The 2,646-nt window shown below is 35.8% G+C and overlaps 1 protein-coding gene across 1 annotated transcript; it reads left to right on the top strand.

Moving 5' to 3' along the window:
* Positions 1 to 958: 958 nt before the first annotated feature.
* LOC103522017 (gonadotropin-releasing hormone receptor-like) lies at positions 959 to 1,763 on the top strand (the record flags this gene model as incomplete). The annotated part of the gene is given in 1 exon segment (XM_008487126.2): positions 959 to 1,763. A coding segment is annotated over 1 exon segment (522 nt), but the record flags the coding sequence as incomplete, so codon positions are not given.
* Between the last annotated feature and the right edge of the window lie 883 nt (positions 1,764 to 2,646).

Genomic DNA, 2,646 nt, shown 5'->3' with positions numbered 1-2,646 from the left:
ACTAATGTTTGTCCTCTTCTTTTCCAGCACAAGAAGTAGATCTCTCGAGACTAAATGTTTTGACTATTTATTAAAACTAATCTAGACACCTACACCTACCTACTTCAATTTTAATTTCACCTCTCTGCCAAGACAAATTCAAAGGCTCCTAAACTTGAACTCCAGTCTTTTGATTGTACAAGTATTGACATCCAACGGTAGGTATGCTTGAAGTTTATACTCGTAATAATTATTTTTCTTTTTAATAACAAAGGAATTTACAGAAAAGAATAGTTAGGTTCTCATTTCTTCTTGAAGATATCAAGAGAACTACCTAGTTCAAAGCAAGTATGGAAGATATCTATAGATACCTAGAGGTATTCTTATGTGTAAGAATAATAAGAGTATTACTCTACTTGAAAATACTAGCACAAATAATGAAAAAAAAGCAGGTGTGTGTAACTTAGAGAACCTTCAAACTTACCTGAATGATGACACTATATTGTTCTGTTTTGGTAAAAAGACTCCATGTCCTACTTCAACAGTCTAAATATTTATTATATTTCTGGTATACGTTTTAAAAATGGATAATGAAAAAAAAAAAAAAGCAGATGTGTGTAACTTAGAGAACCTTCAAACTTACCTGAATGATGACACTGACTACATTGTTCTGTTTTGGTAAAAAGACTCCATGTCCTACTTCAACAGTCTAAATATTTATTATATTTCTTGTACGTTTTAAAAATGGGTACGTACGTATTAATTTATAATTACCTATACCTACATAGCTACTAGGTGTCTGTTATCGTGTTTATTTAAAATTAAAAAATTAAACTCTAAAGGAGAAATAAAAATAATATTAAAAGGTTAACTTCCTAAAAGCATTAAATTCTAGACTGACTTTCAAGTTCTACAGGGAATTTCCTTTCTTTTAAATACTTTTTTTTTAGATAATTTACATTAAACAAAGTTCATTTTTTATGACGACAAACTTTTCTTTACAAGTTTTATTAAAAAATTCCTTTTCCAATTGCCCTCGGAGGAAGCGAAATTAGACCCCCCTGATAATCTCAAATAGATTATTATTTCATTTACCAGTGTTTCTTATCAAGCTCGGTATTGTTTAGTAAGTATGTAGGTAGCTGTATATTCTTGTAATAAAGATGAGGCAAATATTTCGAGACGATGTAATCCACTGTACATAACTAGTTGGTAATTTAAACAAAACCTAGTATAGAAAAGTTCCTAAAACTCACCCCATAATGAACTGTTCTGAACTGATTTACATTGCCAATCTCTCCCTGTTTGACAACATTTCCCGGGAGCCATGTCTGCAGCATGCCCCTCAACTTACATCTTCAGCATCCTCCAGAGCCATCATCCTGGCAATCCTGGCCGTCCTCTCCTTCGTAGGTAACGTCCTTACCATTATTAGCATCAGGAAGAATCGAGTCCATCGCGGCCTCAGACAACACTCATGGAATGGCGTGTACACACTCATCCTTCATCTCTCAGTGGCGGATTTGTTCGTGACCGTGTTCTGCCTAGCAGGCGAGGCTGTATGGTCCTACACAGTGGAGTGGCTGTGGGGGAACATGAGCTGCAAGTTGTTCAAATTCCTCCAGATGTTCAGTCTCTATTTGTCCACATTCATTTTGGTTCTGATTGGTATCGACCGGTTTCTGGCAGTTCGATATCCGATGAAATCTATCAGTACGTCTTCGCGGTGTTGCAAGTTTGTTATCGGTGCTTGGATCCTGAGTGCTCTCTGCAGCTTACCACAGGTGAGTTTGACAACCTTTCAATTATATTTCCCCTCGAAAACTAATACATCACATATAAATACGTATTCCCTTCCATATGTTTTTCCTTTTATCCTCTTTTACCTAGTCCTTCAATTTCATGAAAGAGTTTATAAAAGATGAGCTACATGGCAACTCAATCATATTAGTCAAGACTCAAGAACCAAGAGGGATAGTGGTTCTATTAAAAGGGAACAAGCTGGGTCCGTCACTCCGGGAATTTTTTAGGCCGTAGTTTATTCGATCGCGGTTAAAGAAAATCAGTACTTATGTACTTACCTAATTTGTTTGATATTCAGTTTTTTATTATTATTGATTTGATTTTACATTCATGTAATGATTTAAAATCAAGACTAGAGCCCGTTCTCCTTTTATTCTTTTAAGTCACCCATCCATTTATTGGCCTTGCTTGGCGTAGCTTAACATAGGTGACGCTAAAACCGGTCGTCGTGACAAATTTCAAGATCAGAGCTCATTTGTGTGAGAAAATGTGAAAAGAAATCCCCCAAAAACCAGTTTTTTTTTTTTGGCACAGACAGACTGACAGAGTGACAGACAGACGACACCGAAGCGAATACGATAGCCCGTCCACTATAACTTTTTTATTACTATCGTAATAATAAAGGAAAGACGGGCTAAAAATGGAGAAAAGAACTTCAAATATCTAGTTGTTGGTGGAAAAAAGAAAAATAAGGGAAAAGAAGGAAGAGGAGGAGGAGGAGAGAAGTAGACGAGGAAGAGGGAAAGGGAGAGGGAGAAGGAGAAGAAGATCCCTGTTGATTGAAAAACTCTTTCCATCCATCTTTCAATTTCCCAAAAAAATACAGTTTCTTGTGGTGGTAAATGATTGAATAAATATACCTAC

The sequence above is a fragment of the Diaphorina citri genome, unplaced genomic scaffold (genome assembly GCF_000475195.1).
Source record: "Diaphorina citri unplaced genomic scaffold, Diaci psyllid genome assembly version 1.1 scaffold6576, whole genome shotgun sequence".
NCBI lineage: Eukaryota > Metazoa > Arthropoda > Insecta > Hemiptera > Psyllidae > Diaphorina > Diaphorina citri.
Note: the sequence above shows the minus strand (reverse complement) of the source record. Positions and strands in the feature narration are given on the sequence as shown.